Raw genomic sequence first — 16109 nt, 5'->3', positions numbered from 1 at the left:
TGATGCGGCCCATCTAGGCAATTAAATTGAGCAATTTAACAATATAGTTCAATCGTTCATTAATAATTTGCAAATCGTTCACTAAACGACCTGCGATGCGCGCTCCCCCTATTCATTTTGGACATCTATCATCGGGCAAACATGCTGGACATCCTGACGATAATGTCAGGTTGAACATGTTAGCAGATGATTGATGTGTCTACACTGAACGACTGCTCGTTCAGTGTAGGCACATCACAGACTGACAAACGACTGCACGATTACAATGTCGTAATAGTGCAGTCTTTTGCTTGTCTTCTAGTGGATGGGCAGCATAACATTCTTTATCTTAAAAGATAAACATGTCCATCTCATTAAAGAGGCCATACACAAAGAAACACTTAGGAAGCTTTCTCTGCCTTTTGCATGAATCCATCTGCAGCTATTAGCCTATTAGATAATATAGTAAAAATAAATAAATGAATGAATATAATAAAAATAAATGAATGAAGGTTATCAGAAAATGTACATTAAGCTGCCACAGCAACATAGACCTCTTTCTGAAGCTAAAAAGACTAATAAGAGCAGATTTCATCGCACATATTTTGCGGCAAGAAAAGAGCACTGTGTACAGACTCCCATGGACACAGCGGATGTTTCTGCAGCTCCAGCGGAACACCTCCACCGCATACAGCTCCCTCTGGGAGTACTACTAGTCGGCCTTCTCTGAAAAGTGCAGGCTGCTCATTTAACTCTGGGATTTTAAGTCCAGTGGTATAAAGGCCAGTTTGGTAGCGATGCAGCTCAGCCATGGCAGCCAGAAAAAAAGCTTGCTGTAGTGTGGGCAGCATATAAGATGCAGGTGCCCAGCTGCCATTGCACTGCAGAAAAGAACAGGGTGCATGTTTACATTTACAGAATGGGTACACTGCAGCACCTTGCTAAAGCAAGCTGTAGGGAAGTATCTCTGGCTGGGTTATGATTGCATAGGGATTGTGGTGGTTTTTTACCAGTTTTCTGCTAGGTTCAATGTCTGTACTTATGTATTCCATATCTGCCCTTCTTTTCTCTTTTTCCTATCATTATGGTTAGAGTAATTCCAGTTCTAGGACAGGCAGAACTTCCTATGTGACCATCAGACTATTGTGTAACATTTACACACATGCACTAAGTGGAGGCTTTGTATGCAGTGCGGTGAACAGTAAGATATTGCACCTGTCAAATGCTACACTTCATGTCAGAAAATTGGATGATCTGCTGGATCTCTGTGATGCCCGTAGAAAGGGGTGGTGTGTCTCCAAACAACTGATTGCTTCATGGATTCGGCACACCCGCATTGTTGTAGAAAAACCCATTCCTTACAGTATGAATGACCAGGTCACCCCCGCTGTTTTTAATTTGTAGCCTTGCATATCTAGCCATTTTTATTTTATCCTATGGGGATTCAATCCTAAGTGATAAACGTTCTGTGCCGTCGGAACGGCGTAGGAACACTCAGAGTGGCTGCACCTCTGTTGTGGTGTGCAGTAAAATTAGCAATTTGCTCTATTGTTGTTCTGAATGATGTGGCAGAATGCTATCTCTCGCAATTACATTGTCCACTAGGACTATGACTTGCACATTTTTTTCACTGCTGATAGTAGTAATGAGTGTTTTTTTTTTATTAATCTGATTCATGAAGCATCAGAACAATGCACTAAATATAACTTAAACTATTGTAAGTTTATCTACTGAAATGTTACTTTTTTAACTAGATTTTTTACATATTTCATTTTCGCTTTGTTTTTTCCAACAGGAAGTTTCTAGAGCTCTTTGCTCAATTTAAGTCTTTTTTGGGGGTTAAAGAACTCTCTTTCGCCTCACCGGTAACCAATGATCGTTCTAATGAAGGAATAGGACGTGAAATTGATTACGCATCTTGTAAACGAATCGGTTCCAGCTACAGAGCACTTCCTAAGACCTATCAGCAACCAAAATGCAGTGGTAGGACTGCTGTCTGCAAAGAGGTGTGCATCGTATACACATAAGCAAACATACTGAAAGTAGTAAATGCTGCTGAGAAAAACCATATCTGTCAAAAGGAGAGGCTGGTAGTTGTTAGACCTCAGGCTGCCAGCATTTAGGGATCATTGTATAAGTAGTAACTGATAACTAACATTTTTAGTGTTCATTCTAGCACCCTGCACTTGTCACAACCCATGCAGTTCCTTTTTCTTGCCTGGGATGTTCGCGCTCTGCTCTGTTGCTTCTAGCACACTTTGGTCTGTATCTAAGCAGTTTGTTGCATCATTTGAGTGTGCTAGAAGCACCAGAGCAGAGAGCTACTCTCCAGACAGAAAAGAGGAACTGCACGGATAGTGAAAGGTGCATGGTGCTAGAATGAACATATATATATATATATATATATATATATATATATATATATATATATGTGTGTGTGTGTTAATTGAAGAAAAAGTTGCGCGGCAGGCATGTGAACAACATGATGTAGTATTTGGGCATGTGCATTGCCACCTCTTTTCCCGACCACAAGTCCATGTCCACCTATAGATGTTGTCTTATTTGTTTACAAATAATGGTAACAATTTGAAGTAAAGTCATATCTGGGTAGCTGTTTATATGATTAATATGTATGTATACAACATTATATATTTAAATATAACCTCAATATCTGGTATTGATTTCCTACTGGCTACCCGTCCACAACATTGCATTCTTTTTAATAAAAAATAAGTAGTCGATCTCTATTTCACAAAATAATTTGTAAATCAATTCTCTTCTACAGGTCTTAAATGATACCTGGGTGTCTTTTCCTGCTTGGTCTGAGGACTCTACTTTCGTCAGCTCTAAGAAGACCCCATATGAGGAGCAACTTCACCGTTGTGAGGATGAGAGGTTTGAGGTGTGTTGCTATTTGTCCTCTGAAATCCAGTTGTGCATCATTGTACAAATGAGAGTACTGCAGAACATTAGACAACTAAGTAATTCACCTTTCATTGCACACATGTTGGTGCTTATGTGCCAAAGTCTAACCAAAAATTAAAAAACGACAATTGACTGTCAGTGGATCATAGCTCTCATGACAATGTTTTTGTATCTTGACTTTCCCTTAACTCTGTGTTGCTGCCAGGAGCTTCTCTTCTTAAACAAGCATGTATAGTTGTAAACAGTAGAACCAAATTGGAGCGCCCTAAAGTGCCACAAGTATATGAAAGTGCCTGTGTTAGTAGTGCATAAATCCATCTTGTTGTTAAAACATCTGAGCATGAACTCTTGGCCCAATTAGCAATAAGATATATATGTATTTCTACTTCAGGGTCCATAGGGGGTCCACAGGGTTGACCTTGGGGTATAGCTGGATCTGGATCCATGGGCACCACGCAGTTAAAGCTTTGCTGCTCCCAGGATGCACTTGGGTCCGTCCTCCTCTATACCCCGCCCCGGCCACAGGCACCTCAGTTTTAGTTGGTGCCCGGCCGGAGTCGGGTCACCCTGCGCAGTGGGGCTGCATAAGCAGCCCCTAAGCTTTATTCTTTATTTAAAAAAAATAAAAAAAAGAAGATTTTATTATTTTATTTTTACTGTCTTCAGAGCGGCAGCATCAGACTGTCCATCTGGACGTCTACGCTGCCACTCCAACAGCCCCGCTGGCGCTGCGACGCCGGTACTGATCCGGGGATCGCAGCGGGACCCCGGAGTCAGTACTGGCGTGGCTCCGGGACCTCCCAAGGACTGCTGCCGGACTGAAGGGGCCAGGTAAGCCGCGTGCAGCGCTGTCAGCGCTGCACGCGGGGAAAATGCAGTCTTCATGCCGCCGGTCTCTGGGGACAGACCGGCGGCGCTAGTAGCGGCGGCGGGCTCCCCCTCTTCAGGAATACCCCGCGTGTCCGCTGGCCCCCGGGGTGTAAGTACCGGCGGGGAACCGGCTTCCCCGGGGGTTTAGTACTAGCAGGGGAGGCAGCCTTCCCTGCTTCAGCGCTCCTCCCCTCAGCCCAGCGCGCCTTCTCTCGTGTGCTGGCGTCGCTGGGCTGTTCTCACTCAGCCACTCCTCCTCAGAGCTCTCCGGCGGCCATCTTCAGGCAGCATCGCAGAGCTCCCAGGCAGGCTTCCAGTGGACCAGTCCCCCTGCGTACCTCTCCCCTTGCAAAGGACTGTGTTCGCAGCGCTATAGCCCTCCCAGACACTGAATCTGGGAGGTTGATTGTAGCGGAAGGTGCAGTGAGTATAACTTCTCTGAATGGTATGTGACTTTTTGCTAGTGCTGCTGTCTGTGCTTATTTTCTACTTACTGTCAGCTTTTTACCTATCCCTTTCCTTCTCCTACGGCCTGCAGGTGCATGGGGGAGGGGTGTTCTTTCTGTGTACCTCACTTATATAAATCTACGTATTTGTGAGGTCCGTCACATACTGCGGTGTGCTCCTCAGTACCATATTGTGGGCTGTTTGGGTTGCATACTTGGGAGTGCGTGGGTGTTATACGCCTTACCTCGTTTCGGTGAGACACTTTTTTTGCAAAAAAGTTTGTGTCATGTCTGATGAGGGGAATGAGCGCTCCGAGGCTCCTGTGTTGTTTTCCTGCCGACGCAGTTCGGCAGGGGTTGACGGGGCAGATTTGTCTCAGGACGGTCTGTGCGGGCGGTGCCAGTTGGTACCTGGACCCTCTAAACCCCCGGTGGCGCAGGATCCTCCGTGGGCAATGTTTACGCAAGTGCTGGCGTCAATCGCGGACCGACTTGCGGTCCCGACTGCGGCCCCTTCTAGGGCGTTGCCCCAGTCTACCATGCCCCGTTCCCCGGGTGTGACTCGTCTGGTGCAGTCTCCTCCCGGGTCTCAGACTGTGGGTCCTTATGCGGGTTTGCCGGTATACGTGCAAACCCCCACAGTGCCGCAGCAGTCGATGGTACCTTTTCAGGGGTATCCTCAGGCAGTACCCCCGCCTTGGGTGGATGTCCTCTCCAGCTCTGTTCAGAGTCTGGTGGCTTCGTCATCGGCTTTTCAACATATGTTGCACAGTGATTTGCCCCCACGGGCGTCCAAGCGTTCCGTTCCGGCTTCACTGGCGGCTCAGTTCACGGACATGGACGTGTCTTCGGATGACGGGGAGATCCATGAAGACTCTGACTCGGATGCCGGGGCCCAGGAGATGGAGGCTAAGTCTTCCATTAATGTGCTGGCATTGGTTAGGGCGGTGCGGGCCATCCTTCACATTGAGGAGGATGTGCCCGCCCCCAGGTTAAAATACCCAAATTTTAAAAAGGCCAAGGTAGCTTCGACGGTTTTTCCCCTGTCCGATCAATTGATGGATCATATGGCAGGGGCCTGGCAGTTGCCCAGCAAGAGGTTCCAACCGCAGAAGCGGTTGGCTTCGAACTATCCGTTTCCGGAGGCTCATTGCAGGAAGTGGGAAACTCCTCCAGCGGTGGATTCCCATGTTACCCGCTTAATTAAAAGCGCTACGCTGCCTTTGCCGTCGATCTCCTCCCTGAAGGATCCCACGGACAGGAAGGTGGAGACTTGTTTGAAGTCTATTTACTCTCTCTCGGGGGCGGTGGCCCGTCCGTCCATGGCCATCTTTTGGGTGGCTAAGGCCATCGAGAGCTGGGCCAATGCTTTGGAGGATACCTTTCCGGAAGATGCTCCGGAGATCCAGAGAGCGTTGATAGGTCAAATGAGGGATGCGGCTTCCTACATTGGGGAAGCATCGTTGGACGCAAGCCTGCTAACCTCTCGGGTGTCGGCTGCAGCTGTGTCGGTGCGTCGGTCCTTGTGGCTGAGGTCTTGGAGAGCTGACGCTGACTCTAAAAAGGGACTGGAGGCCTTACCTTTTAATGGGGAGTTGCTTTTTGGTCCAGACTTGGACAAAATTGTGGACACTCTGGCTAAGTCTAAATCAGCCTTCCTCCCTTCGGCTTCTGCTCCTACCAAGGTACGGAGCTCTGCTTTTCGGTCCTTTCGGGTTCAGGGCAAGGCAAAAGGTCAGTCCTTCCCGAGGCAGTCGACGACCAAGGCCGCTTCTAAGCCCAAGAAGCAGCCCTGGAGTGCCAGGCGCCCTTCTTCCAAGTAGGAAGATAAACCTTCTGCCTGATGGGACGAGCCTCCCTCTGGGGGACTCCAGAGTGGGAGGCCGACTTCTTCTATTTGCCCAGTGCTGGCACAATACCACCACGGATGCCTGGGTTCGAGAAGTGGTCTCCCAGGGGTACGCCCTGTCTTTTCGGCACAGACCGCCCACCCAGTTTTTCTGCACGAGTCCTTCTCAGGATACGACCAAGTCTTTACAGATTCAGGAAGCTATAGAGTCCTTGCTGACAGCAGGGGTCATTGTTCCCGTTCCTCCATTACAACGAGGGACGGGGTTCTATTCTTCTCTGTTTCTGGTGCGGAAACCCAATGGTTCTCATCGCCCTATCCTCAACTTGAAGTCTCTGAACAAATTCCTCAGAGTTCCCAAGTTCAGGATGGAAACGTTACGTTCCATCATTCTGGCGATGGAACTGGGGGATTACATGGTTCCATCCTTCAACACCATTACCAGTTCCGGGCGCTACCCTTTGGTCTCTCTACGGCACCGAGGGTGTTCACGAAGATTATGGCGGTCATGGCCATAATGCCATAATGGTCGGAACCAGAATGCACGGCTACTACCGTATCTGGACGACCTCCTGTTGCTGGCGAGTTCCCCGGAGGTACTGCTTCATCATCTCCACTTGACGGTCGCTTGCCCACAAGCGCACGGGTGGCTGATAAATTGGAAAAAGTCCTCCCTGATTCCATCTCAGCGGATGGTTCATTTGGGAGCCCTGCTGGATTCTCGGCAGCAAAGGATCTTCCTGACCCCGGAGAAGGTCTCCTCCCTGCAGCTGAGGATACACAGTTGCCTGAGCAGTTGCCGCCTGTCGGTCCATTCGGCTATGAGGGTTTTGGGCTCCATGGTGTCAACATTCGACATGGTGGAATTTGCCCAGTTCCATTCCCGGCCTCTGCAGGGGCTGATTCTATCGGAATGGAACGAGTTACCTCACCGGATCCGCCCTCAGTTGCTGGTGTTGTCCCCGGAGGTTCGTCAGTCTTTGGCTTGGTGGCTTCAGACAGCTCATCTGGTCGAGGGGCGTCCCTTTTGGATCCTGGACTGGGTCCTGCTCACGACGGATGCCAGTCTTCGGGGTTGGGGGGCAGTGACCGGCTCGTTGTTACTTCAGGGTCGTTGGTCTGCAGAAGAAGCTCTTCTTCCCATCAACATCCTGGAACTGCGGGCGGTTTATCGGGCTCTGCAGTCGTCCGGTCCCGCTCTTTATGGACGGGCGGTTCAGGTGCAGTCCGACAACTCCACCACGGTGGCGTATATCAACCACCAAGGAGGAACTCTAAGTCGGGCAGCAATGTCGGAGGTGTCTCGCATCCTTGCTTGGGCGGAGTGTCACATTCCAGCGATCTCGGCAGTCTTCATTCCCGGAGTCCTCAATTGGGAGGCGGACTTCCTCAGCCGTCACGACGTGCATCCCGGGGAATGGTCGCTTCACCCAGAGGTGTTTCAGCTACTCGTGGACAGGTGGGGGCTGCCGGAGCTGGACTTGATGGCCTCCCGTCACAATCACAAGTTGCCCGTTTACGGGTCAAGGACAAGAGACGCAGGCGCCAGTCTGGTAGACGCGCTGTTGGTGAAATGGACGTTTCACCTGGCGTATCTGTTTCCTCCGATATCCTTACTTCCTCGGGTTCTGCGGAAATTCAAGCAGGACGGCGGCACGCTCGTGCTGGTTGCTCCGGCGTGGCCCAGACGTCCTTGGTACTCCGATCTGAGGTGTCTCTCCATCGACGCTCCGTACCTTCTTCCTCAGCGTCGGGACCTGTTGTCTCAAGGGCCCTGCCTTTACCCGGATCTGGGTCGGCTGTCTTTGACGGCGTGGCTCTTGAGACAGCCGTCTTGAGATCTAGGGGTTTCTCCAGTTCAGTCATTGGTACCATGCTTAGGGCACTCAAGCCTGCCTCCGCACGGATTTACCACAGGGTGTGGCGCACTTACTTTCAGTGGTGTGAATCCAGAAACTATGATCCTCAGGTGTTCCGGGTTTCCAGAATCTTGGAGTTCCTTTAATCAGGTTTAGACCTCGGCTTACGCCTGGCCTCTCTGAAGGTTCATGTGTCTGCTTTGTCCGTGTGGTTTCAGCGACGGATTGCTACACTACCGGATGTTCACACCTTTTTCCAGGGTGTTCTCAGGATACAGCCTCCCTTCGTGCCTCCTGTGGCTCCTTGGCGGTGGTGCTACGGGTCTTGCAGGGTCATCCTTTTGAGCCTCTTGAGGTGGTGGACCTCAAGTGGCTGACGTTCAAGACCGTTTTTCTCCTAGCAATTGCTTCTGCCAGGAGGGTGTCAGAGTTGGGGGCGCTTTCCTGTCGCCCTCCTTTTCTGATTTTTCATCAGAACAGAGCGGTGCTCCGCACTCGTCCTGAGTTTTTGCCCAAAGTGGTCTCGAAGTTCCACATTAATCAGGAACTTGTTGTGCCAGCTTTTCAGTCGCCTGATCTTTCAGCTGGTGAGGCTTCCTTAGATGTAGTCCGGGCACTTAGAATCTATGTGGATCGGACTGCTTCGGTTAGGAAGTCGGATTCTTTGTTTGTACTCTTCGGTTTTCACAAGAGGGGTTGGCCTGCCAACAAGCAAACGTTAGCCCGTTGGCTTCGTTCCGTTATTTGTGAGGCTTATGCACAGGAGGGTTTACCTGTGCCAGCCTCTGTTTAAGGCTCATTCCACTCGTTCTGTGGGTCCCTCTTGGGCTGCTAGACGTGGCGCCTCCGCTGTTCAGCTGTGTAAGGCGGCCACTTGGTCTTCAATTCAAACGTTTTTGAGGTTCTATGCGTTTGACACCTTCGCCTCTCATGATGCATCCTTCGGGCGCCGGGTACTCCTTTCAGCACTGGAGCGTCCCCGCCCTTAGTTGAACTGCTTTGGGACATCCCCAAGGTCAACCCTGTGGACCCTGAAGTAGAAAACATGAGATATGGTAAGAACTTACCTTTGTTATCTCTGTTTCTACGAAGTCCATAGGGTCCACAGGGCGCCCGCCCTGACGCACCTGGCTTCAAAAGGGCTGTGTGGCTGGTCACCGGTTTTCCGTCTCCCATTTCTGTGAGTATGGTTTCTTGTGTGTTCCAGTCTTCCTTCTCTCTGTTTAGTCTCCTCCTCCGGCCTTAGCTGCTTACCAACTGAGGTGCCTGTGGCCGGGGCGGGGTATAGAGGAGGACGGACCCAAGTGCATCCTGGGAGCAGCAAAGCTTTAACTGCGTGGTGCCCATGGATCCAGATCCAGCTATACCCCAAGGTCAACCCTGTGGACCCCCTATGGACCCTGAAGTAGAAATACATATATATCTTATTGCTAATTGGGCCAAGAGTTCATGCTCAGATGTTTTAACAACAAGATGGATTTATGCACTACTAACACAGGCACTTTCATATACTTGTGGACCCTATGGACTTCGTAGAAACAGAGAAAAACAAAGGTAAGTTCTTACCATATCTCTTGTTATAATATACATGCATGCTCTTGGTCAGCGTGCTGAACGGATGACGAACAGGAACTTGTCTTGATAAAGACCAGGATGGGTCGAAACGTCGATGATTAAGATGACCGTACTGCTTTACTGAGATGAAGTAACTATTAAAAGCTAAACCTTTTTTTTCACTAAACTATGGTCAGTGCCCTCTTTTGACTGAAAAGTCGCCAATGGATAGATATATATATATATATATATATATATCTATATCCATCCAAATGTGTCCTGCACTCTCATCCCAGCGAATACATCATCTGGGTGCTTCTAGTGACCTGATCAGTCATCTAAACAGTAATAAATATCCACTGAAGGAAGGAGGCACTCTCCATTTATTCAGACAAGTTTTATTCGTGATTAAACATCACCCAAATAAACCAAAAATATGGTATTCAAGATCCGGTCGATGTTTCAGTTCTAACATGAACCTTTATCAAGGTTATACAATATTGATAATAAGTCAGTGATCTGAATGTGCACTGGAACCAACGTCCAATGCCCCACACTAGTGTATGATATTCATTGCGGTCAAATAAAAGCCTTGAACCTGCGTCAATGTTCTAAGTGACCTGGTCAAAAAATGACCAGATGCCAGGAGTCAGCCGCCGCAATGTACCAGATCTTGAGTACCATATTTTTGGTTTAATCACGAATAAAAATTGACTATAAATGGAGAGTGCCTCCTTCCTATTACTATATATATAATGCTCATCTCATATTAGATTTGTAGAGGATCATAATCTCGGGGGGCTGCAGGTACCCAACGTGTTTCATCTTGTGGTAGACTTCTTCAAGGGGATAGTTATGCATGTGGGACGCTATGTATTTATGCCCTGCTAATTTAAGTGATTCCCCGCACATGGATTCAATCGTGATGTCCCTTCCGGTGACATATCTTCCTGTGTGCCGGGAACGTGATTCTTGAGCTGTATTTTATTATGTTTATATGGGAATTACTGCTGTAGTGCACTTTGTAAGTCAATGTGTTAATGGGGCAGGAAACTTTAGTGGATCGATAGTTCTGGCGGGCTAGTAGAGGATGTCTATCGTACTTTAACTTCCGCCCGTTTAGCATGAATAGTTCATTGTCATTTCATTTGGCACTGTTAGCTTCTGTTTTGTAAAAGTTTACAATAAGTTAATGCTCTGCAATGCTTGAGCCAATTTTCGCTTTCAGTGGTAATTCTAGCAAGAGGTGAAGTGGAAGCTGACGCAAACTTTAAATCTGCCGTTCAGGTACATATGTCACCAGCACTCCTATCACACTGATTATGAAGGGAGGTGTGCATGATTAAGCATCCCCCTCCTCTGTACTTTTATTGCAGGCCTACGAATGTGCATCATACACTGATCTCTTGCCACACACATCCTCACATATCACTGTGAGGGGCCCTGAAACAGACATTTGGGAAGTTGGTATTGTGGATACAGTAGTTTTTAAATAGCAAAAATGCTAATTTTAGATTGACATTTCCACAATAATTAATGTATTCAGTATGTTATGAGCAGGACATGTTTCTAAATGTGAGATGAAAACAATAGGTCAATTCTTTCAACGTCCCCCTGAGCTAATTCTTTGAAGGATTTAACATTTTTAGGTTTATTGATGAGGTCTCCACACCTTCCAAAAAAACATAAATCATAAAATTCATATTATAATCAAACCAGCTCTCTTAAATTTATATCAGCTGGACGTTGTGTTGGAGACCAATTTGGCAACCATACGTGTCCTGGAAAGCATCCAGAAGAAACTCTCTCGCATGTCCGCAGAGGATCAGGAGAAATTTCGACTTGATGATTGCCTAGGTGGGACATCGGAAGTTATCCAACGACGTGCTATCTACCGTATTTATGGGGACAAAGCTCCAGATATCATAGAGAGCCTTAAGAAAAACCCAGTCACTGCGGTGCCGGTTGTGCTAAAGAGGTGAGTGATGAGTTCATGGAAGCCACAATATCCTATTCAAAATGACATTATGTGAATATTAGTTTACTGGTTATGAAGTTTTGTCTGCAGCAAACTTGAAAGCAATTTTCACCTGCAGCACATCAGAATTTTTTTTAATATTTTTTTTTAACCCAAGCTTAATTTTTTTTTTTTTTTTCATCAAGTGTAATACTGGGTACACAGGAATTGTTTGTGTAGTGTGAGCTGCATCCAGAAGGAGGTTGGTGAGTAAGTAAAAAAAATGATTTATAAGCGAGTATAATCTGCCAAGCCTGTTACCCTCTCTAAGGCTTAGCACGGGTTGCTCTAAACCTGAGCCATGTCATTCATTTGTTTCATTAACATGCCACTGGTAGAGTATATGTTTCTGTCTGGAGTTCTGACGTGACCCCTGTGTTTTACAAGTTGGTGTTTACAGTCCTTGCCCTTAGGACTTGCCATATTAGAGGCCCATGCTTAACAGCCCATTCCTCTTCATTCATGCTGGGAGACACTTGCAATGACGTTTGGTAGAGGGGCTAGTGCAGGAGTATAGGCACTGAAAGGTTAATCTAAGCTCCGCCCTCCTCTATCCCCTATAACTCGTCCAACCTCCACCAGACCTCAGGCATTTTTATGTGCCTAAGACAGAGGTTCCCAAACTCTGGCCTCAAGGCTCCCTAACAGTACAGGTTTTAAGGATATCCATGCTTGACCACAGTTGACTTAATTAGTACCTCAGTCAATTTGATTTAACCACCTGTGCTCAACCATGGATATCTCTAAAACCTGAAGTGTTGGGGAGCTTTGAGCACCCAGGTTTGGGAACCTCTGGCCTAAGGAGCTAGCAAGAATTTTAGCAGTCTCTGATGGCAATTGTGACAGACTTGGAACCTCCTTGTTCTATTGCAGCAGGAGCGGGCTGTTCATCAGGAGATCTGTGTGGAAAAAATGGGATTTGTTTTTTACTTGCCATTAAATAATATTCCCTGATTCCATGGAGGACACTGGAGACTCTGATTTGAAAAGTGACACCAGCTATACCCCCCAAACTGTCCCCCTCTATACCCCATCAACTGTCGAGGCTAACAAAGCCATAGGATAGGTGCCGAGGCCATAGGCGAGAGAGGAACAAGAAGGTATTGTGTAACAAATTAACTAAAATATTAGGATATACAACGCTTCAAATTAATTACAAGGTGCTATAATGAAGAGGGCATCCAGTGTCCCCCTCGGAATAAAAAAATCTTATTTTCTACTTCCTGTAAGGAACACAGGATGGATCTAGCTGAGTGGGCTCCCACATTTTCCCATATTGGCTTATTAGCCAACATGTATGCTTGTCTTATTACAGCCGTAAACCAACTGGCAGTGGATTGTTTAGAGGCTGGACAACCTTGCTTAGAAAACCTTACAAAACAAAAAGGTCATCAGAATGACGGATCTCTTTTTGTTCTGTGGACGTGGCCTGACTACATGTATTGATTGAAGAGAGCTCTCTGAGAATAATTTGGTAAGGATGCAATCACAATTTCCTGATTTAATATAGAATCGTGAAACTTACTTTTGGCTGAAAAAGGAGGATTTGTTCTTAAAACAGCCAGATCCCTCATGGAAGACTAAGAAAGTAGGCGACTGACTGAAAAATTATTTTTGTAGGTCCACCTACCACGATGGTAAAAAAAAAATTGGAAGTTGCAGAGCTTTAAGAACTAAATTCCAGTCCCACGGGACTACCAGGGGAGTAAAAGTTGGTTGTTTATGCTGTTCACCCTTTTGGAAAGTCCTGTACTTCTGAGAGATCTGCAAATTGCTCCTTCAAGGAATTTAGATGTGTATCAGATTCCAATCCATAAATAAAAGTCATCTGGATAGACCGAATGAATGTTTTCTCTTCGCACCAGGAAAAATTGGTCAAGGTTCTATGGTATATGCTGGCTGAGAACAGCTTTCACCCCATTCATACTGTCTTGACCACATTGTCTGCAAAACCCATGGCTTTAAGAATGGCTTTTTTAATAGCCACCTTGTTAAAACCAGGCAAGGTAATGCCATGTGCAGGAATAATGATCCTTGGCTGATATAGAGGAGGAGTTTGTGCTGACAATTGGAATGAAAAGTGGCCACACTCCTGCCCTTATCTCTAAAGATAGGAAAGGAGATGTCCCCCTTTGCAGCCCGGGTCAGTTTCTGTGCAGCATGAGGCACCCACTTAGCAGCAGTTTTTGTTTAAGTGTGTGCAGCCACTCCTGCTGGATTTAGCCGGGTCCACTCTTGACTGCCCTACTCCTGGATAGACTTGAATTGCTCACTCAAGCCTGACTGGATGATAAAAGCCTCCGTGTACTCTTGGTAAAAGCTTCTATCAGGTAATTATAAAGGGTCTCATGGGCAGCCTCCAACTAAAAACTTGGAATGTGTTTGAAGTACAATGTTCTTCTTGTCCTATGAAGCACCAAATTGTTTAATTCTGTCCCTGTTGTACAGATTGAAAGCAAAAGAAGAGGAGTGGAGGGAAGCTCAGCAAGGATTTAACAAGACTTGGCGGGAACAGTATGAGAGGGCATACCTAAAATCTCTAGACCACCAGGCTGTCAACTTCAAGCAGAATGACACAAAGGCTCTGCGCTCTAAGAGTCTGCTCAATGAGATTGAGAGTGTCTATGATGAGGTGAGATGTTCCACATTGTATTATCAGCATTTCAAAGTATATTTTCATACTGTAGTATGTAATTCGTTACAGGTTTAGGTCTTTTGGAACATAAAAAGCGAGTTGTTAGTCATGCTCTACAATTATTTACTTTATTATTTCCAGAATTGAGACAATACTGTCTTTAAAATTCTTGTTGTACACGTAAGACTTTAGACTATAAAAGATCCTTTCTATTGGAAATATGCAAATAGCAACAGTCTTAATGTCCCTCTTTGTCTACTCTAACAGCACCAGGAACAACAACCAGAAGGCAGGACGACCACATCCAGTGGACCACACCTCATTTACACATATGAGGACTGGCAGATTCTGGAAGATGCAGCATCATTGATCAGCTACTATGTGAAAAGGCAGCCAGCAATTCAGAAGGAAGACAAAGACACTATCCGGCAAGTCCTAAATCAATTCATCCCTGAGTTGTATTTTTCCTCCTCCTCCTCCTCTACTTCCTGCCAGTCCCTACTCAGCGCCACCACTGAAGATACTCCAGCAGAGACTGTCCCAGAACCTTCTGTAACGGAACTTCCTGAGCGCCGGAGAAAAGCCGCAAACCCTGGAGCATCTCCAGAACCAACTACCCCAACCCGGTCATCCCCTGAGCCTCCACCCAAGACAACAGAAGAAATGTACAGCTTATTTTTTACAAATAATAACTGGTATTTTTTCTTTCGGCTGCATCACACACTGTGCTCCCGGCTTCTAAAGATCTATCGCCAGGCACAGATTCAATTGCTGGAATATCGGACTGAGAAAGAGCGGGAAAAATTGCTGTGTGAGGGCAAGAAAGACAAGTCTAATGGGCCTGCCATGGAGCTCCGATTGAAACAGCCCAGTGAGCATTGTTTCATTTTTTTTTAAATTGCTGCTTCTAAGGTTTTGGGGTTTTCTTATGCTGTATCGAAGATGAACGGAAAGAAATATGCTTTGAGCGTCAAGAGTGTGTGTTCATGTTGATCTTCTAGTATTTCGTGGGACTTCCATCTCCAGTGTCAGGGCGACCCCTTAGAAATTTTAATCTAAAGAACGAATATGCAGAGCAGGGTGTGTCTGTCAGGGATTTCCAGCATTGCTTCATTTTGGCGATATTGACAATTGACTTTCATATGTGTTCTGCTTTGCCAGAATGGAGCAATGGCATCCCATGCGAACAGATCTCTGCACCCAGGTCTCCATATTTGTTCCCTATATTATTTCTACTTGATTTTTTTTTGTGCTCCCCACTAGAGCAGAAGGAGGAATTACTATGCAGGTATCAGGGATAGGTGATTGTGTAATATTGCTTGCATGATATGTCCTTCTATTCCCAAGTATGACAAAATATGTTGACTGTCAACACATCCCTTCTGCTGCTGTGGAACTTGGGTTGCTTCTTAATATACGGTGTTTAAAAGAAAAAAAATGTATTGAGATGGAGTTTAGCACTATAGCTAGAATCAAACTACCCCCTCGGTTCCCTTGTAACAATTATCAATCCAATATTCCTTGAGAGAAACGAATACCGCATGAGTAGGTTTTAAACCGGATGCTTTTGTATTTCAAACCATCGTACTTCAGTGCTGCAGCAAACAGCTTCTCACCAGTTGTCAAGCGTCCTGTGGAAAGGGTGCTTAGATGCCCTGAAATATTGACTTCTGGGAAGCTGCTTTCTGTAACACTGATGTAACATGCTATACATGATAGATTGAAATGCAATAGCGCCCTATTTAAAGCTTACGAGCATCACGTTTGTTTCTCTCAGGAAATGGAGTAGTTTAGGCACAGAATTTTCCAAACGTTCAGGTGCTAGAATGTTGTGCATGCGGGATTAAATAAGACCTCTGAAAAGCTATATGGTGGAGTCAGGAAAATCTTGCAAAAATGGAGATATGTGGACAAGAAAAGAAATAGTGTATGCCATCTTATTACGGTGTTATGATAAAGTGCTCATGCTAAATAT

At 46.3% G+C, this 16109-nt stretch overlaps 1 protein-coding gene across 3 annotated transcripts in view; it reads left to right on the top strand.

Moving 5' to 3' along the window:
* The window catches only part of SIN3B (SIN3 transcription regulator family member B), a 42074-nt gene that overhangs the window by 20552 nt on the left and 5413 nt on the right, over window positions 1-16109 (top strand). For all 3 annotated transcript variants that reach the window (XM_088478480.1, XM_088478481.1, XM_088478482.1), the window contains 5 exons: window positions 1775-1985; window positions 2765-2881; window positions 11222-11460; window positions 13948-14131; window positions 14402-15005. In XM_088478480.1, coding sequence (XP_088334606.1) covers window positions 1775-1985; window positions 2765-2881; window positions 11222-11460; window positions 13948-14131; window positions 14402-15005 — 1355 coding nt within the window. The remainder of the gene's footprint in view (window positions 1-1774; window positions 1986-2764; window positions 2882-11221; window positions 11461-13947; window positions 14132-14401; window positions 15006-16109) is intronic.

This window comes from Taudactylus pleione, unplaced genomic scaffold (assembly GCF_031769625.1).
Source record: "Taudactylus pleione unplaced genomic scaffold, aTauple2 ptg000214l, whole genome shotgun sequence".
Taxonomy (NCBI): domain Eukaryota; kingdom Metazoa; phylum Chordata; class Amphibia; order Anura; family Myobatrachidae; genus Taudactylus; species Taudactylus pleione.
Note: the sequence above shows the minus strand (reverse complement) of the source record. Positions and strands in the feature narration are given on the sequence as shown.